Below are 20,559 nucleotides of genomic sequence, written 5' to 3'. Positions count from 1 at the left end.
ACAAGAAAATTTTTCCCATTACGCTTGCGGAGCACGCCGCATTGGCTGAACATCACATGTGCCGAGAAGAAGCCATTGCCAAGGAAAGGAACGGCCTTGCCCAGCGATACCTTGAGTCACTGGTGGTTCATTCTAGCAAGAAAACCCTTAATCGCCAACATATGCAAGATGCCTTGGACGATTACTGGAACGTTTTTAAACGGCGCTCCTCGAGCTTAGTTCGCAGTGAGCGAGGCTTTCGTATGGAAGACGAAACGTGGTCATCTATTGACACAAACCTTTGGTCGGCGTTAACCTTTTCTGTGCAAAATAAGCAAAGCTCGGCTGCTCTCTGCCCCCCTCTCGATGTCCACCGCCCAGTTCTTTGAATCGTTCACTTCTTAGACAATCATCCACTGAAAGCGACAGTCTTTGCCGCTCATCTGACAACCTACAAGCACCAGGGCCCAGAACTGGGTTTAAGGGGTGGTTCACTGAATAATTTCTTGTGTGCTTATTTGCATTTTGTTTTCCTGTACTCAGTGGAAGTTTCCCCTCGTGTAAAGCCTCCTGAGCCTTGAGATTTTGACATAAACCTAAAAATAAAAGTATAAATATTAAAAAGTGGCTCCGTTTCTTTTTTCGCCGTCGTAGCATTGGCTAGCACACTATGGCTAACTGCAACCGCTTCCCCGTCCTCCTCCGTAACGTTGATTTTTCTTCGCAAAAGCTCATAACCGGCCCTGGACACAGCTGTGCACGCAGCTTCTGACTGCAGTACCTCCTCGCCCTTTCTTTTTAAGCCACAGTTTTAGCAGCATCTTGAAGCCCGCTGGGATGCGAGCAGCCGCTTAAGGACCACCAAGCTCGGCTGCCCTTTCATAATGGTCACCTGTTCGAGGGAGAATATGTACTCTCCCGAGGGCTCCACCACGATGGCATGCTTGATACCGGCGGACAAAGTGTCCACGTCGTGGAAGCCGATGTCCATCGCAAACGGGTCCATCACGATTATGTCGTCCGGCACCCAGAAGAAGAGCAGCTTTGCCTCTGCGCAAAAAAAACAACAGGCTCTTGCAGTACTCAACCGAAATGCCCGAACCTTTGCCAGCAGCAGGGTAGCAGTCAATTTAACTGAATTAAATTCGTTTATTTAACGTGAAAAGCAATGTGTATGTGCTAGAAAAGCCACACAATAGCACAGGTCCACATTTCCTAGAAGCTTACGAGCACTTTTAAAAATGGTCTATGAACTGCCTATACACTTTTTTAGACTCTAGTGTCTTCTTGCAAGTATTTACTTTTGTCTATTAATAGTCTATAGACGCCTATAAACAAAACTCTACTAAAAGTGCACGACCATAATTCTACACATTGCCTGTAGACGGTCTATAAGTTTGCATTGTCTACAGACTTTTTTCTAAAGTCAATGGACTGTCTATAGACTGTGTAAAGAAAGAGCTTTGGTGGAGGCAGTGATATAATAAGGTGTAAATTTCCGCTACCTAGAAAAGGAAGTGTAAATAATTCGTCCTTCCAACTTGCCGCTGTACGCAAAAGAAAAGACGCTGTATGCAACACACAAGCAACGCAAACGTTATGCATCGATAGTTTCCATCACCTAGAAGGTGTGCACATACTCTCTCTTTATTTTCTGCATTGGGACCAGCTGAAGTGCAGTGTCTCTCCCATTAGTGCGTGTGTTTTTCGGCGTCCTTTTGAAAGTGCTAGAAAGCGTGACTTCAAACGAAGCCCCCAGCACAGAAAATTGAGACCCTGCGCGGGGCCATACACTGTTGTCTCCACACGCGTGTGTGCACACTCGAGCCACAGAGCTCTGTCAGAGCGGCCAGATGGAAGCCCTCCGTGCGTCACTCAGAAAGCAGTCCCTTTCTCTGCGTCGATAACAAGTCCAATGTCACGCGCGAACTTAGCCCACCGGCTAAGTTCCGGAGCGCAGGGGGAAGTGTATGCACAGTTGTTTTGCCTGCAAACGCGTAAGCGCCGAAAGGAAAGCGTGCCGATGTTCGAAGAAACTGGCATACAAATATCTCGACACCAAATGACGTATAAAAAAGGACAAATACGAGCGACAAATTCTCGTCCTCCGCTGTGAAAAAACATTTTGCTGTCTGGAAAAGTAAGTTGTCAGATGACGTTTCAAACTTTTAATTTGACAAGTCTGAACCGTTGCAGAAGGAACGAATTTTGCCTAGCCTCTGGCCCTAGTTTGTACGTTAACACGCATTCGTTCTATGGCATAAAATATGTTTGTGGGAGACACAACAACGAACATATAAATTCCTAATCGAAGCTGTTTACCCATCTTACAATCGCCCGGCAGAGCAAGACAGCGTACTTACGGAATATGAGCGGGTTCTGGTGAACGAACTTCATAAACGGCTCTTTTTTCCAGTCGATGGTGAAGCACATGTGCTTGGGAAGCTTGGAGAAAGACTGCTGCACGGCTCTGAAAATGAAGAGGCAGATGCGTCCTGCGTCACTTAGTAAACGTGATGTTGGCTAAAAATTTTGTGGAGACGTGAAACTGTACGGTCGTCGAGAATGACAAACTAGTAATTACAATTAAAGAAACATCCGTAAATAACAATAGACGTTTGGTAAACTCAGGCTATGCAACCATCTAGCACTGCCGAGCAATTCTGTAAAGTACTACAGTCAGTCACAACTTGAGAATGCCGAAGATCAGCTCAGGTGATGCGGGGACAAAGACGCTCATGATGTTTCGCCACCTGCAACGAAGTTGTGTCACCGGCACTCTGTGGCTTCTGCCCATTTCGCAGCGCACATAAAACAGACAAAAATGGTGTGGTTATGAACAAATCAGGCGAAATCAGCTTGGCCATCGCGTTGTCGGTGGCCGTCGAAGCTTGGCTCCACGGCAGGATCAGCATATGTAATGCGACGAAGCTGGCCTTCGTTGACGCTTTCGCTTCATGTCACAGCGCTCAAAAAAGGCGCATGGTGAGGACGCGGCTACGACGCCTTCGTCAGACGTATAAGCCATGGTAGTCGTGAGAAACGCCGGCAGTCGAGGCACTCTGCGAGCGACCGTTTTGAAAGAACTTGGCCGCTCTCTAGCTATGTGCATTGAGAAAGAAGGTTCGAAATGCGTCAGCACCCAGGCCGTCAATCTATGAAGAAAAGAAATGTTTTTCCTGAAACGGGGCGTTGCTACTGTGCGTGTGTAAGTTACAACATTTTGAGATGTCTTATACTGAATGATTTTCGCAATATAAAAACAGTAAGACAAAAATCCCCTTTGTTGAGTGATATATTTTTATCTTACTGTGACAAGCGAATTGCTGAACGCCTTGACACAGCCTACTCGGCTAAGATTTTTAGATACGTCGATGATTGCGCTACTTTCCTGAAAGGGCTCACGCATGAGGGGGGTATGACTGCGGTGCACCGTGTTCTAGAAATCTTCTTCGAGTGCTCTTTTGGTCTTAGCTTCTCCCATGAGGAGCCAGCGCAAGGATCCTTTGCAGTTCCTTGATATCTGTATTGTTGTCCGCGAAACCCAAGCGTGCTGTAGGTATCAGCCTCGCTCAAAAAAGCTATTTTAAGCCGCCAGTCAGCTCATTCCAAGCTTGTTAAAAGGGGTATCGCAAAAAACTTCCTGCGTTCTGCTCTGGACAAGTTCTGCAATCATGAAATGGCACACAGCGTGGGTTTCCAACTATAAAGGCTGACCAGTGCTGGTTTTTCCGGGAGGTAATCACCTCTGTGCTAGAGGCCCTTGCTAATGAAGCCAGGGGAGTACCTGAGCACCGCCGCAGGGAAGTAGCGTAACGCAAGAGACCCGTTGCCATCCCATACTACCACCATATCTCGCATCACTTGAAAAAAGTCGCTCAGAATGGCGACTTGCCGATGGTCTTCACCGCACCCCAAAAACTGGCCTGCCTATGCAACAAGGTGCAGGGAAAGCACAAGGAGGAATGCGGTATCAAGCAGGCAGAAAGATCTGTCCCGTGCAAAAGGGGGGTTGTTTACCGTATACCCCTGTCCTGTGGCAAAAGCTACGTCGGACAAACTGGACGTTGTATAAAAGTCAGACGTCAGGAGCACCACGCAGGAGTAGGCACATTGGCGTGGGAGGGGGGAGGGGGGGGGGGGGGAATGTGGCCGACCATTGTTGCCACGGCCGTGGTTGCACGCCTCGGTTTCGCGGTACTACCATCATGAATAAGTTCGGGTCTAAAGCAAGCAGAGAAGTGTACGAGGCCTACTGTATCAAGAAGGAATCCGGCTCGCATGTCAGCAACAACCTCGGTAAACCTGTCTGATAAAGAGTATTCATATCTAGATTGCATGATTCCCCGTACACGCCTGCGCACAAGTGTTACGTGATGATCATTTGTCATGTTACAATGTGATTACAACGATTGTACAAATGTTATGCACGGTTGTGATAAACCAGTTGAAGTTCCTCGCTCTGTCACGTTTTTTCTTCCTCGTCCCTTGTCTTTTTTTGCGCGGTTTCAAGATGCATGCTACTAGTAGAATGAAGCCTGCGAAAAAGCCTATCGTCAGAAGAAAGCTGCATGGAAGAGCCAAGCGCATTACCAGTGCCTTAAGAACTAGATAAATTGCAAATTCTTCACAGCATCTTTTAAAAGAAGCATATCTAAGGCTAAGAATGAATATGCAAATCTTAATATCTATTTGTCCAACCCAGTCAACCAGAATTCTCTCTATAGATACATAGAACGTACTAACGTGATGTCCTCTTCTCATATCGTTCAGTCCAAAGTGCTGCCCCCTCGGAAAGAAAAAGACCAGTTGGAGTCCATAGCTCAAAGCCTTGCTGCGCGCGTTTTCATGCTCGCACTGCCTTTCCTTCGACCCCATTTCATTTGAGTGCAGACTTCACTGAGGGTTCTGTATCTGATTTAGCGTCTGTAATAAATTCTCTGCAGTCTGCTGCCCCTGTGGTTGATGAATTAACAGTTGGCAGGCTGAAGATACTAATGCAAGACTTTGCCCCGGACCTCCTGCAGATTGTCAATTCGTCTTCGGAAGAAGCCTGGATTCCACAAAATTGGAAAACAGAAAAAATAATTTTATCGCTAAAAGACCAGAAAAAAGTTTTTGATCTCTACAACATTCGGCCGATTGCTCTCACAACAAATTTGATTAAGCTTGTAGAACGGGTAGTTTTCAGCCGCCTCACGAATCATGTTCTGTCACTTCAAGGCTTCAGTGAGGCTCAGATTGATTTCCGCAGTCGGTGTTCAATTTAGACTGCGCACATTGGACTTGGAGTGCCGTATTAGGTTGCTATGACGCAATAAGAGGCATCTTCTCTGGTCACTTTGGATATTGCTAAGGCGTATGAAAGCGTTGACCGCAGCATTCTGCTTCAAAAGCTAGGTGGTGTTCATCCTCATTGGTACCTCTTCGCGTGGATAATGAAGTTCTTAAGGAACAGATCATTGTTTTGCACTAAGGGTACGTTACTTTCTAACACATACGCCGAGTCTAGAGGTGTCCGACAAGGCTTTTTTATTTCGCCCTTGTTTTTTAATATAGTAATGCGTGATATCTTTATTAGCCAGGTCGTCAATGTTTATGTGTGTGCGCATGACACTGCTTTTTTCGCTTCTGCCAAAAATATTCGTACCCTGTATCAATTGTTGCAAGAGTATTTAAATGCTCTGGAAGTTTTGATCGACAACCTGATGTTCACTTTAAATGTCAACAAGTGTGCCGTCCTTGTGTTACCACAATCATCCCCTCTTTACATTTCTTTGTCACATCGCTCTATCCTAACCCCCCCAGTTGATTCGGTTAAATACTTGGGTATAATATATGACCAGCAGTTAGACTGGTGGCCCCATATTTGAAGTAATGTGCTTAAACGTGAGCGTGCAACCCCCCAAGTTGATTCGGTTAAATACTTGGGTATAATATATGACCTGCAGTTAGACTGGCGGCCCCATATTTGAAGTAATGTGCTTAAAGGTGAGCGTGCCCTTGGCCGGTTGGTTATGATGAGCAACAAAAACATTTGTATGCGTTGGGACACTTTGCTCTGTCTTTATAAGGCCTATGTGCGGCGAATACTTGAATTAGGCTCGGTTCTCTTTTCACAGTGCAAAAAGGTACAAGATTGAACCTTGTTTGTTATGGAGCGACGCGCTCTGCGCATTTGCTTAGGTCTGCCTAAATCAGCAGCGAATGCTGTGCTGTACTTGGAGGCGCGGATACCTGATCCAAATTTGCGGTTCCAGTTTCTTACTGTGCGGACGTTTTTAAGGTTTTAGGAGCCCGTTCCTGGATTGGCTAACTCTATAATTACAACGAACCCACCTCTATTATTTTGTACTTTTTGGCCTAGGTATAAGCACCTTCAGGTTGTGTTCGCTAATTCCCTGCTGTCAAAAATTTCTGTATCAATAAATCCGGCAGTACCAGTTATCCACCGCCGCGCTGATACTGTAGTCTCCTTTGATGACACGCTCCCAGGGAATGCTAAAATCTGCCTCTTAACGTGTATTTACTGGTCTATTTGAGGAGTATTTGAATAATTTTCCTATCCATATTACAGTTTTTACAGAAGGCTCCCAGCAAAATGAAAATGCAGCCATTGGCATTTATTCAATGGCTCTTGATTGGTGTTGTTCATTTGGGCCCCTGACTAAACCCCATTTTTATCGCCGAGTTTCTGGTCATTCAGTTGGCCTTAAAAAGAATTCCCTGCAGTATCTCTCAGGTTATTATAATTTCAGACAGCCTTTTCGTCTTGTCAGCGCTCCAAAGATCAAGAGACACTCCTATTAGCCATTCCCTTCGATTTTTGATTCCACCACATATTTCAGAAGTACGTTTTCACTGGGTCCCTGGGCACCGCGGCATTGCTTGTAATAAGAGGGCTGATTTTTTAGCGAAGTCCGCCCTTAGGGGACCTATTGTCCCATTCGTCCCTAATACTGTCTTCTTGACTGCACCTCGCTTCCAACGGTTCCAGCGCCTCCACTACATGAGCCATGAGCGCCTCCTTGCTGTAGCGGATTTTCAACACCAGGCTTTTCCTTGGAGTGTGCAGATGTGCAGTTCAAGGAAATGTGAGGTGACCATGACCCTCCTACGCTGCAGAATACCGCGACAAAATCTCTATATCGATCAGGGTTATCACTTACCAACCTCTGTCAGTCTTCTGGCGAAATTGAGTCAATAGATCACTTTTTCCTCTTGCCGGCGGTTCGCTTCTCTCCGTAGAACATACTTGGAGGTTGTGATGTCCGAGCCCCGCGCGTTGCGGGCGAGCGCCAGAGAACGAACAGCCAACACAGAGTCCGGTGAACGACTGACTTTACTCATGTTCGCGCGCTCCGCGAACTGTGCAGTTAAGCACAGCAATGGGGCGGTGCCGCCATCTGTTGGACTCTTGGCCAAATACGACACCCCTCCCCACCCACAAAAAGAAGGTAACGTGAACAGGCCTCACGGCGAATAGCGTACATTGGGCCGTCTTGCTCTTGAGCTTCTTCGCAACGGTGGTGTTTGCGGCTCACACTTGGGAAGCTCTGGATCAACCGGCACACCCAGTGCTGAATTATCCCTTGGTGGAGCCTCGTACTGTACAGATCCGTCCTCGCTGCCGGCATTCAGGTGTGATTGCATGGCAGAGGTCTGTTGGTCATCTGCACTCACATCACGTGTACCGACTTGATGTTTTGCTGCAGCCGGCGGAGACACTTCGGTTGCGGAGAAATCGTGTCGCAGATGTTCTTGATGTCGCCTCCAGGACCGACCATCAGGCAATGTGACATCGGCGATGTGGTCGCCCGATGTAGCAGTCACCATTGCAGGAAACCAGGGTGGACCATCTCGAAAGTTTCGTGCATATACAGAATCCCCTGGCTGCACAAGCGGCGTCCGATGGGCATGCCGCTCGTGCGCAACTTTCTGCTTTAGCTGCCTTGTAAGAACTGTGGACCTCATGTCAGGCCGCAGTAGGGTCAAAGCTGTCTTCAGCTTGCGCCCCATCATCAACTCAGCCGGGGAGCACCCAGTAGTCTCGTGCGGCGTTGACCTGTAGTTCAGCAGGACGCGGGCTAGCTGACAGTCGAAGCTTCCACCCACTGCTTTCTTCAGCTTTGCCTTGATAGTTTGCACTGCACGCTCCGCAGCACCATTTGATGCCGGGTGATACGGTGGCGTCAGCACATGCTTTATGCCATTGCGCTGAAGGAATTCCCTGAACGAGGCACTCACGAATGCTGGCCCATTATCCGACACAATCACGTCTGGCAAACCATGGGCAGCAAACATAGTCCGTAGGCATGGAATCGTGGCATCTGCTGATGGTGTGGTCACAGGAACAACTTCTATCCATTTTGAAAAAGCATCCGTCACGATCAGCAAGTAGCGATTCTTGAGAGGTCCAGCAAAGTCGATGTGAATTCGTGACCACGGCTTCTCGGGATACGGCCATGGCGTCATAGCTACTGGCCGCGCAGTTCTCTGGTTCTCCTGACACACACGGCATCCACGCACCGTATTCGTAATGTCTTCATCCAGGGTCGACCACCACACATGGCTTCGAGCAACTGCCTTCATTTTTGAAATTCCAGGGTGGCCTTCATGGAGTAGACGCAGCACTTGAGGTTGCAGTGTTCTAGGAATAACCACTCGCGAACCCAGCAGGATGCAATTTTCTTGGACGCTCATTTGCGTTGTGCGATTGGCATATGGCTTTAGCACAGGATCCCGCAGCTCTGTTCAAGCCCACAGTGCCTCGCGAACCTTTGCTAACACAGGGTCTTTGGAAGTGGCTTCCGCCACAACAGACGCCACCAAAACCCTGGGGTAAACAGCCTCAAACATGAATACTTCAGCTGGCCGCTCAACAGTGTGTTCCAAAGTAGGCAGCGGCAGCCGACTCAGGCAGTCAGCGCTGGCGATGCTGGCTCCGGGTCTGTACTTAAGCTTGTAGTTATAAGCGGCCAGCATCAGTGACCAGCGCAGCACTCGAGGAGAGCACGTCTCTGGCACGGGTTTGTCAGCGGAGAGCAGGCCTAGCAAAGGCTTGTGGTCGGTGACCGCCTCAAACTCTCTGCCCCAGACATATTGCCGAAACTTGGTCACTCCAAACACCAGGGCAAGTGCCTCTTTATCCAAGTGACTATAGTTGCGCTCAGCTGATGTGAGACTTCTTGATGCAAAAGCGATCGGACGCTCAGCGCCCGTGTCCTCACGGTGAGCCAGCACAGCCCCCACTCCATACGGTGATGCATCGCAAATCAGCACCAATGTTTTCCTAGGGTCGTAGTGTGCCAAAACCGCAGCAGACACCAGCAACTCCTTGCTTTCCCTAAACGCGCGTTCCTGGTCAGCACCCCACATCCACGGTGTCTTGGCTCCAAGTAATTGATTCAGTGGATGAAGAACAGCAGACAGATTTGGCAGGAATCGCCGGTAGAAATTTACCAGTCCCAAATAACTTTGCAGTGACTTCACATCGCTAGGCTTGGGGGCCTTCAGCACAGCCTCAGTCTTTTCAGGGTTAGGATGGAAACCAGCCGACGTGACAACGTGGCCCAGGTATTCCACTTTTGGACCCATGAAGGTGCACTTGTCAAGCTTCAGCTTCAGACCGGCTTCCTTCAAGCGATGCAGTACTCGGCACAAGTTCTGAAGGTGATCCTTATCATTGCGCCCAGTCACCAGGATGTCATCGAAGTACACGACCACGTGTGGTAGACCGCGCATCAAGTTGTCCATCTCCCTCTGGAAAATCGACGGTGCTGAGGTTACGCCGAAAGGCAGGCGTGTGTATTGGTACAGCCCCCTTGGCGTGTTGACGGTCAGCAGTTTCGAGGACGCCTCGTCCAGCTCCACTTGCAAGTAGGCATCCTTGAGGTCGAGCTTGGAGAACTTCTCACCCCCACTCAGTCTGGCGAATAGATCCTCAACACGCGGTATCGGATAGTTCTCCGGCACAGTCACAGGATTCACCGTGACCTTGAAGTCACCACAGATTCGAATCTGTCCGTTGCGCTTGAGAATAGGCACAATGGGTGCAGCCCATTCTGATGATCTTACCGGTTGCAGCACTCCAGCGCGTTCCATACGGAGCAGCTCCTCGTTAACACGATCGATCATCGCGAACGGTACAGATCGAGGCTTGAAAAACCTTGGCTTGGCATTGTCTTGAATGGTGATCTTGGCAGCCACGCCCTTGAGAGCTCCAAGTTTGCCATCAAAAACAGTGGAGTACGCAGCCAGTACATCCTCAAGCGACGACACAGCATTGAGCTCTCTCGCATTGCATAATTCCAAACCAAGACCCTTCATCCAACCGCGCCCCATGAGGGACGGGCAATCACCAGAAACAACGTACAACACCTCCTCGCACTTCCGGTTCCCCAGCTGAACAGTCACAGGCAAACTTCCTAGTACAGGAGACAGTTCACCTGAGTAGCTCTTCAACACAACAGTTGAAGGCTTCAGACGTGCAGACGGAAACTTTCGGTGAAATGTGTCCCCAGATACGACGGATACACTTGCTCCCGTGTCAACTTCCATTAGCAGCGAAGTTCCGTTCACCGCGACTTCCACGCGGTATGGCTGAGTAACTCCTGCAGTGCCTTGCAGACTCCACAATTCGTATACCTGAAGCGCATCCGGTCGCTCATTGGCTTCATCACACCTGGCATCGTTCACGACATGCACAGATTTGTTCACAGACGGCGGCGCCGCTTTCCTGGTATTTGCTACATCTTTCGCTCTCCTGGTGTTTGTCGCATTTTTTCTCCCCTTGCACACACGAGAGAGATGGCCCTTAATCCCACAGTTGTGGCAGACACTGTTTAGATGTCGGCACTGCGTCGCCAGATGCCCGCCACCACAGCGAAAGCACAAAATGGCCGTTTCTTCTCGCCTCGGCTTCGTAGAGTCACGTGACACAGCGTTGGTCGGCGCGACAAAGGGCGCGGGCGCCGTTGAAAGCACTTGCGAATCCTTGTTTGCCGCTTCCATCGCGATAACCGTTTTCTTCGCCATGTCAAGCGTCAAGTCCGGCAGCTCCAACAGTCGTCTCTGCATCGATTCATCGTTAATTCCCGCCACTATACGGTCGCGCAGCATTCTCTCACGAAAGGTGCCAAACCCGCATTCATCGGCCAGCTTGTTCAGGGCTGCGAAGTAGTCAGCAGCCGCTTCACCCGCCTGTCGTGTTCTGGAGTTGAACTTGAATGAGGCAACAACTTCCGACGGCTGTGGCGAGAAATGCCTCCCGAGGACATCAAAAATGGTAGTCAAACTTGCCTCGCACGGCTTCACGGGCGCCAGCAGATTCCGCAGCAAGGTGTATGTGGCCGGGCCACAACACGTGAGCAAGACAGTTCGTTTCTTGTCATCCGGCACATCGTTGGCAATAAAGTACTGAACAGCTCTCTCTCGGTACTCGTCCCAGTTCGTCTGCGTGTCGAACGGCTCTAGCTTGCCGACGCCTGGCATTTCCGAAGTACAGGAACGCTTCAAACAGTTCAACACGTGTTCCTCGTCGCCATTGTGATGTCCGAGCCCCGCGCGTTGCGGGCGAGCGCCAAATACGAACAGCCAACACAGAGTCCGGTGAACGACTGACTTTATTCATGTTCGCGCGCTCCGCGAACTGTGCAGTTAAGCACAGCAATGGGGCGGTGCCGCCATCTGTTGGACTCTTGGCCAAATACGACAGAGGTCACTCTCGCTTGACTAGGGCTACCTCCATGTATTCCGATCCTCCTCTCCTTTGGGGAAAGCGCCAAAGGTTATGCTTTGAAACCAGTGTGCGACTTTATTCTCGCATATATATTTGCATCAGGTACATTTTTATGCTAGAATGGGAATTCACCGCTTTTTCATTTCCGTTTTTTTATCAAACTTTAATCCAAATTTGATTCTTCGTCACAAAACTATGCAATTACTCGACTCCTTCCCCATGTCTGCGTTTGTACCAGCAATGCACCCTGGCCAGTCCCCCGCCGTGGGTACGTGCCATTCAGCCATTCAGTCATCATCACCAACATCAGCGAAAATAAACAGTTCAAACCTCAACGCGGTCGGAGCCGGTTCTTCCTCGCCTTAATTCCGACTGATTTGGCAACCAGGCTTCGAAAACGCAATCCCATCCTCCTACATGGATTCTGCTGGCTCTTCCGCCCTGCCTGCCGGCGGCGGCACGCCCCCGAACGCTCTGCGCCTTGGTGCTTCGGTGGCCCTGCTCCAGCGAGTCAGCCTGCCGCCATGTTGGCCCAATAGCCCCGCGCCTGGCTCTTGCAGGTTGAGGCGCATTTCCAGCTACGACGTATCTCTATCCAAGGGCCGAAGTTCCTCCACCTCGTGTCCTCCCCGCCTCCTGACGTCGCTGAGGGGTTAGTGGACGTCATGCGCTCGCCGGACGCGTCTCGATCCTTCGACACATTGAAGGCGGCTCTCATCGCCCGCAAGTCCGCGTCCGAGTGCACCAACTCCAGCAGCTCCTCAGCGCTACAGCGCTTGGTGACAGCCGCCCTTCACACCTCCTACGTAGCATGAGCCAGCTAATAGGAGACTCCGCTGCTCAGCCCGACTCCCTTCTGCGTGAGTTGTTTATTCAGTGTCTTCCTCAGAGCATGGTCCTCGTCCTCGCGGCTGCGGGTGGTCTCATTGGACAAGCTCGCCGAACTCGTTGACCATGTTGCGGACTACTCACTGCACCCCAACGTCACCTCTGTGACCACTCTGCCTCCAGCTACCACCGCCGACTCCCACCTTGCGACCATGGAAAGGCGGCTCGATGTCCTTGCACCTTTGCCGCGCCGTTCTCCGCCGAGGTTCAGGCGACGACGCCGCTCCCCGGCATCTTCGTGCTCCCTGGAACCCCAACCATCCGAAGCGCGGCCAGCCACCTCGCCTTCGGCTGTCTGCTGGCACCACCGTACTTTCTGCAGCTCAGGAGTGCAAACTGCTGGGCTAGTTGGTTCATATTGCATAGAAAAGGAACCAGCGAAAATAGACGCAAGACAAGAACAAAGGAGGCACACACCACAACGCTGGACTTACAACTGATTTATTGGAGCTCTGCCCGCAGTTGCACTCACTCGTGCTCCTGGGTCGGGAAATGCTGCGACCGGCCACTGATTGCGGCAAGTGGTGCTGGTGGACGGACATGCCGCCTCTTTTATGCCTCGGACAAGATCACTGGCACTAGTTTGCTGGTCGACAGGGAAGCACAAGTACTCGTCATAGCGGCCTCTTGTGCAGATCGCCGTCGCAACGAATAGACCTCCCTCCGCCATTCACACATACGGCCACCGGCTCCTGACGCTTAAACTCGGATTGCGTCGCACGTTTCGCTGGATCTTCATTATCGCTAACGTCTCGCAAGCTGTTCTCGGCGCGGACTTCCTCAGTTTCTTCAACCTACCAGTCGACACGCAAACTCGTCGCCTCATAGACCTCAGCACACACCTCTTCGTCAACGGCGTACTCTCCACCACTGCGGCGACGGGGCTTCGCGCTCTCGTCCGTGTTTCGCCGTATGCGAAAGTTCTGGCCGATTTTCCCAGCCTCACAAAGCCGCACACCAGAGAGTCACCGGTGAAGCGCTCGATCACTCACCACCCTCTTCCACCGAATAGATGAATATGGGCTCGCCATCAACCCGAACAAGTGCCAGTTTTCCGTGGCTACAATAGAGTTCCTCGGCCACCTTGTCACTCAACAAGGTATTCGGCTTCTCGACAGCGGTGTCAAAGCCATTGAAGATTTCCCCTTTTCCGCGTCACTTGAAAAGCTCAGAGAATTTTTAGGCCTCCCGAAGTGCGCTCTGATCGATCTTTTGGCTACCAAAAAAGATTCTGCTGCTCCATTTGAGTGGACTGCGGACGCTGCCGCTGCATTTGCTGCTGCCAAGAAGGCGCTCCCCGACGCCACTTTGCTCATACATGCAGTTCCTGACGTTCCACTGCGCCTCGTCACCGACGCCTCGAGCATTGCCGTCGGCGCATTTCCCGAGCAGCACGTCTCTAGTTGAAAGCCCCTCTGGTTTTTTCTCCCAAAAGCTGAATTCAACTGAGAACGAATACAGCAACTTCGCACGAGAACTTCGAATTCTGTACCTCTCCATCAAGCACTTTCGCCACTTCCTGGAGGGCCAGGACTTTCACGTCATCACGGACCATAAGTCCTTGACGTTTGCCTTCCAATGCAACCACAGCACCTACTCTGCACGCTAAATCCGCCAACTGTGTTTTATCTCCAAGTTTACAGTGGATCTACGTGACGTCCATGGCCCGGAGAATGCTGCTGCTGATGCGCTTTCCCGTGTTGGTGCCGTGGTGTCCGAATCACCAGTGGACATGAAGGACCTAGCAGCGGAGCAGCGCAACGATCCAGAGCTGCCCCGTCTTCACTCCTCATCCATGTCCCTGTCATTTGCAGAATATCCCCTGCTGTTTTCCTCCCAGTTCATTACGTGCGAGACATCCACTGCCGTCACGCGCCACTACGTACTCTTGGGTTTCCGTCGCACCATTTTTGAAAACCTGCACCGCCTGAGCCACCCTGGTATTCGTGCTACGCAGAAGCTGGTCATATCTCGTTTCCTTTGGCCAAGCATCACTGCCGACGTCCGCCACTGGGCACGAACCTGCCTTCACTGCCAGCGCGTCAAAGTTCACCGGCATACAGTCACGCCTGCTTCTCCTTTTCGGCCGCCCGACACGCGGTTTTCTCGCGTTCACATAAAAATTGTTGGACCGCTCCCGTTATCATGTGGGACCTCTTATCTACTCACAAGTGTGGACCGTTTCACCGGCTGACCCGAGCCGTTGCCCACTGCTCACTCTACGGCCGATACCGTTGCTTCTGCCTTCATGGCCGGCTGCCCCTCTCGCTTCGACTGCCCGTCTGTCGTCACCGCCGATCGCGGACGCCAGTTTCAACCGGCCGTGTTTACTGCCTTTTTCAATATTCTGGGCGTCGGCCACATCCATAAGACCGCCTACCATCCTTCGGCCAATGGCATGGTGGAACGTCTGCATCGACAAATGAAGGCTGCCCGTACCACTTATCAGCCAAGGTAACGCTTGTCCGACCACCTTCCCCTCGTCCTCTTTGGCATTCGCTCAGCCCTGAAGGCTGACCTCGCCAGCTCTTGTTCTGAGCTAGTCTACGGTGTTCCCCTGCGTCTCCCTGGGGAAGTCTTCTCACCGTCCTCCCCCCCGTTAATCCATGACGCGCCCACCTACATCCGAGACCTGCGCAACACATTTCGACATATTACCCCTCTCATCACTTCTGCCCATCACCCTATGTCCGTGTTCGTCAGCTAGGACTTGGCCTCCTGCACCGATGTCTTCATCCGTCGTGACCACAACCATCCACCCCTCACGCCGGCCTACGATGGACCGTTCCGCGTCCTACACCGTGCGCATATTACCTTCACGTTAGACGTCCATGGCCGTGAAGACGTCGCCGCTGCAGACCGAGTTGAGTTGAGTTGAGTGGTTGTAAACTACCGGTGGGATTAGCCTTGCAGTTTCTGCCGGCAATTGCTCCACCGTAGCGACACTTAAATAGAAATCACAGAAACACTGTCCGCAAAAACCCAAATAGACACTCCTGAGGTCACCATGTGGAGGCCAAATCCGTGTCCTGCAGATAAAGTAGAAGAAGGCGAGAAGCATTCCTTCTACTCGACTGGCTCCCGCGCGGGAAAACAATGTCCTGAAGAGAACTGTGAGGAACTCCTGCCTTCTTAAGGGATCCGAATAACACAGCCCGTTCCGCGTTGTACAAAGTACAGCACAAGAGGTAATGTTCTATGTCACCACACGCACCACACGTTGAACACAATGGTGACAACGCTAGGCCAGTCTTATACATCCACGCCGGCGTACGAGCAGAATCCGTGCGAACGCGGTGCAGCAAAATGGCTCGGTACCTTTTGAGACCCTTGGTCACACATGGCTGATGAGGAGAGCTCCACAAAGAACTGAAGTGGCACAACACCACATCTCTGAACATTTGCTTGACTTCATGAGGGACTCCATGTACTGGAATCCCGGAGAGAGCTGTATGGGCGAGGTTGTCTGCTATCTCATTGCCTAAGACACCTATGTGCGAGGGCACCCATTGAAAACGTATAGAGAAGCATTTGCTATGAAGATTCTGCACCAAACGTAGGGATCTAAGACTCAAGGCATCAGTGGGGAACCCGTACTCTAACCTTTGAAGGGCAGATTTTGAATCCCTAATTATGACAGTAGGTTGAGGCGTGCAACACCGTAGCGTCTTTAGAGCTGCCTCAATGGCAACGCTTTCGGCCATTGTGGAGGACACGACTTTAGTAAAACGAACAGACCAATCATACTTCAAAGACGGAATATGAACAGCAGCTGCACTAGATCCTCTGACCTTGTCCACAAAGCCGTCTGTAAAAATTTGAAGATGACTGGCATATTCGGTCTCAAGATGTACCAGTACGAGCAAACGCATTGCCGGTAAAGGAGAATTCCACTTAGCGCGAACGTGGGGAATTGTCAAGGAACAATCGAGGCTCGGAAAGGACCAAGGTGGCTTCAACGTCTTAGGTCGATCTCGAAGGTAGAGACCCAGAGAACGAAGAGTATTTAAAGCCAAGTACGCCCGGGACTCAGATCTCTTTCGAAGGCGCTGTAGAAGCGCTCTCCCGGCAACAGTCTCTCTGAGGCGGCCAATTTGCAGCAAAAGTCTTTGTGAAGCGGCTAGCCGAAGAGGTTTCAATTGAGACTCATACAGTACTGCATTGTTTGGAGCAGCCTGCGGAACGCCGAGAGCCCTCCTTAGTTCCATTCTGTGCAAAAACTCAAGGCGTTCCAGCTGCGATACCGAGGGGGAAATTCAAGGGAGCTGGTACATTATGCGACTGGTCACCAGGGCATCGTGAAGCCTGATCATTGAAGCAGGATGGTTTCCCCATTGCTCACTAGCAACTCTACGAAGCACATTGAGACGCGAAGATAGTGAAGCCACAATCGAGTCCACAGCTCGTCGCCACTGTAGACGTGAGTCAATAGTGACGCCCAAAAAACGTATGTGGTTAACCTGACGAAGGCAAGACTGATCAAGGTCTATGCTAAGCCGCGCATACCGTCGTCCCCTACCTGGAAACAGGATGAAGCCAGATTTTTGCACCGAGAGAGTTAACCCAACACCTTGACGGTAACTTTTAACTGAAAGCACGGCCTGTCGCGCTAATAAAGCTAAGCGTTTGTGTTGATATCCGGTTAACCAAAGACAAATGTCGTCTGCATATATCGACATATGGACATGCCTACAATGTTTTTGCACTTTTGCGGGAAGACCCGCCATGACAACATTAAAGAGCGTTGGGGACAGGACACTACCCTGAGGTACCCCTCGCGATACCACCCTTTCGGAGCTCATTGTACTGCCTAACCGCACTCGAAATTTACGATCACTGAGAAATGAGTGAATGAATCGCAGAAGATAGCCCTGTACGCCTATGACCTGCAGACTATTCAGTATTGAGCTCTGGAGGACGCTATCATAAGCCTTTGATACGTCTAGAAAAATAGCTAGTGTTGAAAGTCCAAAAGCACTCTGATGTTCAATGTGGCTTATCAAGTCCAGGACGCTATCTTGCGCGCTTAAACCTGTGCCGAATCCAGTCATGCATGTTGGTAGTGCCCTTCTATCCTCAAGCAAGCCACCAAGACAAACGCTTACTTGCCATCTTCTCCATGAGCTTAGCCACACACGACGTCTGCGATACAGGACGATACGAGGCCGCGTCTGTCATCTCTTTGCTGGCCTTCAGCAGTGGGACTACACAAGCCACCTTCCATGAAGGGGGAACGTCACCAGACTCCCACACTCGATTGAGATAGGTTAGGAGCATCTTCCGGTTTTCCAGAGGCAGGTTCTGTAACATTTGATTGGTAATGCCGTCAGGACCTGGTGCACAGCGACGCCGCAGGCTGCGGAGCGCTGTCTGTAGTTCTCGAAGTGTGAACGGGGCGTCCATAACAGACGGAGACGTAGCAGGCAGAGCGCAGGGATGAATCCGCAAATTCCTCTGCCAAGCAAACGAGATGTTTCTGCGTGCGCAATGCAAGCGCCTCGAAAGGTTTACTCGGACGAGAGCCACCAGCAAGACTGCCAACGACACGCCAAATTCTCGTTATCGGTGAGAAAACAGTAAACTAGCGCAAAAGGATGCCCACTGGGACCTACAGAGCTTGTTCGCATGACGTCTAATGGCAGAGTTGAGCCTGTTGAAAGTTGTCTTCAAGGCTCTGTCGTCCTTCTTCCGCAACAGTTGTCGCTCCGCCCTTCTGCGCGCTGCGCAGAGGTTCCGCAGTTTTAAATCCGGAGTCGGAAAATGATTAGGTAGCTTGAGCGCCGTGGTAGCAGCCATCTTAGCATAAATCATTTTGTCGGTCACATCACCGGAAACACAGGCTAAGTTCTCCCTGTATTTGTCCCAATTAACAACGTGGCAAATTTTACGACCACACAGATGGAAGTCGGCAGTAAACACAAATATCGGGTAGTGATCGCTTCCCATTCGGTCAGCTCTAGTTGACCACTGCACACGGACGTCAGGTGAATGTAAGGTTAGGTCTATAGATGTGGGTGAGGTTGGAGGCCGAAAGAAAGTGGGACTTCCGTCATTGGCCACGCACAGGTCCAAACTGTCGATGACGTCTACAAGTTGGCGTCCGCGAAGATCTGTGTTCCTGTCACCCCAGGCAAGGTGGTGGGCGTTGAAGTCACCGCAGATGATTCTGGGTGCTGGGCAGCGGTCACAAAGTTGCTGGAGGAACAAAGCCATATCGACCTTCTTCCGTGGGGACACGTATAGTGATGCACTGGACAGAGTTCGGAAGGCGAGTCGAATCCTCACAGCCACTACCTCAATACTGTCGGTGCAAAGATCGGTGACGTTCAAAGCCACATGAGGAATCTCCCTTCGTATGTAAAGGGCGGCACTTCCTGCGGGAAAAGACTTTATGCTGCAATTCTTGTGGGCGACGTATCCCGGCAAAGACCTCCCGCTTGGCAAGCCAGCCTCCGAGAGGGCCAGTACTGGAACACAAGTCTCTTTCAAGAACAATTTTTGTTCTGCTAATCGATTTATAATCCCAGCGCAGTTCCATTGCATGATAAACGGCACTTTTCTAGGGTTTTTAGTTGCAACAGGTTGAAGAAAACTAGCCATCTAGGAGTTGAAGTTCTCTGCGAAGGCGGTGGTCAAGGTCTCAAAGGAAAGCACCAGCTGTATAAAGTTCTTCAAAGTACCAGGCTGCATCGCTTAGCTATATGAACGCAGGACATCAAACAAAACGCGTAGAAGGTCGGAGAGATTCCGGCGTTTGAGCTCCTTATTTTGCTGCACGCACTGGCGCACCACTTCGACAAAAGACGGGAACTGGGACCCACTCTTGGCCACGGTAGCTGGTGTCTGCATCTCTTTTAAGGCAAGGGGATGTCCTCCATGTTGTCGAGTCTTGCTGTGATCTGGTCGCTGAGGAACATGGACACTTTTTGCAGGAGCAAATCGAACAGCCAGCTCACCCTCGGAGGCCGTTGCCGACTTGCTCGGATCAGGTCGTGCAGCGACGTAGCTTGCTACCACGTCCCGAGCTTCCGACTCGAGCGCAGGGAACTCTTCACTTCGATGTATCGGCTTCTCAGGAGGTTGTGGTTTCGGGCCACTAATGAAGGACTTGCGACGGTGTCAGGCGCTTACACGGAATGTGCAGCCACTGAAACTCGCTGGATGGTCACCTCCACAATTCGCGCAAGCAAAATCTGCCTTGCACTCTTTGTAATCATGGCCACCACCACACCGCTTGCAACGTTGATCTTTGGTGCAAACTATCGCTACATGCCCAATGCGTTGGCACCTGAAGCACCGGGGAGGAGTTTCAACGAACTCGTGGACTGCATGTTTGTTGAAACCAAGGTCAATTATTCCAGGGCGCTCGGTGTTGGGAGCAAACGTTAGCACAATAGAGTTTGTAGGCTTCGCTGCCCATTGTTGTTCTCCAGGCTCCACCCGGCGCATTAATCGTCGCACGTGCAGAACTGCTTGCGGTTTCAAGTAGTCAAGAAGGGCACTTTCCGAATACCACACTGGTACTCCCCTTATAACACATGTGTTAGTCATGTAGGAGTGTGGCAACCGGGCTTGAACTCGTATGCCACCGATCTGAGAGCACCGCAGAAGAATGTCTACTTGCTCTTCCGTTGAGATATCTAGATGAAGAGCCCCTTGCGTTGTGAAGCGACTGCAAATCGGAGTAGATCCCAGTGGTGCTTTAATATCATCGAACAGCCTGATAGGGTTCCACTCTCTGAAGTCAACACCTTTCTCTTTTGGCTGAACTATCACTGGGATGCCGACTGTCCGGTGCTTCCGATGACTCAGCACTTTGAAGCCATCGTTGTCCATTTCCGCCATGTCAGCGACTTCCTCGTCAGAGGCGACGATAGTTGAGTCGTCCCCACTGAGCGATGATGACGCACTGCACTGCTGGACGTCCCTGATGACTGGCAGATCCCCGCCAT

At 50.9% G+C, this 20,559-nt stretch overlaps 1 protein-coding gene across 1 annotated transcript in view; it reads right to left on the bottom strand.

The window, feature by feature from the left end:
- The window catches only part of LOC144120335 (uncharacterized), a 210,745-nt gene that overhangs the window by 103,485 nt on the left and 86,701 nt on the right, over positions 1–20,559 (bottom strand). The window contains exons 5-6 of the mRNA XM_077652708.1: positions 2,343–2,449; positions 872–1,029 (exon numbers count right to left, since the gene is read on the bottom strand). Coding sequence (XP_077508834.1) covers positions 872–1,029; positions 2,343–2,449 — 265 coding nt within the window. The remainder of the gene's footprint in view (positions 1–871; positions 1,030–2,342; positions 2,450–20,559) is intronic.

This window comes from Amblyomma americanum, chromosome 2, assembly GCF_052857255.1.
Source record: "Amblyomma americanum isolate KBUSLIRL-KWMA chromosome 2, ASM5285725v1, whole genome shotgun sequence".
Classification (NCBI taxonomy): Eukaryota; Metazoa; Arthropoda; class Arachnida; order Ixodida; family Ixodidae; genus Amblyomma; species Amblyomma americanum.
The sequence above is the reverse complement of the archived record's forward strand: the minus strand, read 5'-3'. Positions and strand labels throughout refer to the sequence as shown.